Genomic DNA, 1,001 nt, shown 5'->3' with positions numbered 1-1,001 from the left:
ACTCTTTTAAAAATTTGTTATAGAAGAAAACAGTTAAGCAACAGAAGATCCTTGATTACAGTGTAAATAATAAATGCCTCCTCTTGGAATTTGCACTGTTTTTTCTCTGCGTTCCAATCACACTTTTTCGTGTCACAATCTTTCTCTTCAGTGGCTGCGCACTCCTCTTTTTTATCCCCATCTTTATTTTCTCCTGCTTTGTCTGTTGGGCCTGGTTTGGTTTCTGTGGATTCAGTTTTAGTTCCTGCGGATGCCTGACCGTTTTTTGTAGTGGCTAGTAGAGCAGCGATTGCCAAAACTACTTTGTCGTCATCTCCGCTTATAGTTTTGGGTTCACCTGTAACTTCTGTGCCACCAAAATTTGCCGTTATCTTTTCCTCGGTCATATTTTTCCATAGTCCATTTCGGAAGCTGTCTTTACCGGCGTTGTAAGTAGTTTTGATTTCATTTCCTAGAGTTTTCTTCTGCTCCGGCGTTAGTTTGCTGTAGTCTTCTGTTACATGTCCTGTAGCTATGAAATGCTGTTGTTTTTGAAGATCTGAAGCTGCAGCTGGTTCGAATGCCGCTGTTTCCGTCGTTGTGTCCTCGCAGTATTTTTCTGCCTTCCATTGGTTTAGGGCTTTTGCTATATCCGCTTTTAGTGTTTTCATTTCGGTTGCCTGTTGTCCTGCGCTTACTGACTGCGGGTCGCCGCTGTTTGAGGAGCCTTCTGGGATGGTTATGTCGGCGTCGCCTGCTGTTTCTAGAAGGATTTTTTGGGCTATGGTGATCTTGAAGTCAGCGACGTTGCTGTTGGTGTTGCGGCATGTAGCGCCGTCCGTGCATTTTAGGCCGCAGGTGTGCGTCGGGTTTGGTCCCGTTGTTTTCTGCTGCAGTTTATAGGTTTTGATGGCTTTCACAGCTGCTGTGTTGACGCCACTTTCGGCTGTTCTTGCCGCTGTTGCCAAAGTGTTTTTTGCAAGCTGTATCTGCGAAGTTTGTTAATTCCGTCGCGTGATATA

General features: G+C 44.9%; 1 protein-coding gene across 1 annotated transcript; it reads right to left on the bottom strand.

Moving 5' to 3' along the window:
• Positions 1–17: 17 nt before the first annotated feature.
• On the bottom strand, positions 18–650 carry TEOVI_000047200 (uncharacterized protein; the record flags this gene model as incomplete). The annotated part of the gene is made up of 1 exon (XM_067222777.1): positions 18–650. The coding sequence occupies one exon, from the start codon at positions 648–650 to the stop codon at positions 18–20; it is 633 nt and encodes a 210-aa protein (XP_067078878.1).
• Positions 651–1,001: the final 351 nt, after the last annotated feature.

The sequence above is a fragment of the Trypanosoma equiperdum genome, assembly GCF_001457755.1.
Source record: "Trypanosoma equiperdum strain OVI genome assembly, contig: ctg_169, whole genome shotgun sequence".
NCBI lineage: Eukaryota > Euglenozoa > Kinetoplastea > Trypanosomatida > Trypanosomatidae > Trypanosoma > Trypanosoma equiperdum.
The sequence above is the reverse complement of the archived record's forward strand: the minus strand, read 5'-3'. Positions and strand labels throughout refer to the sequence as shown.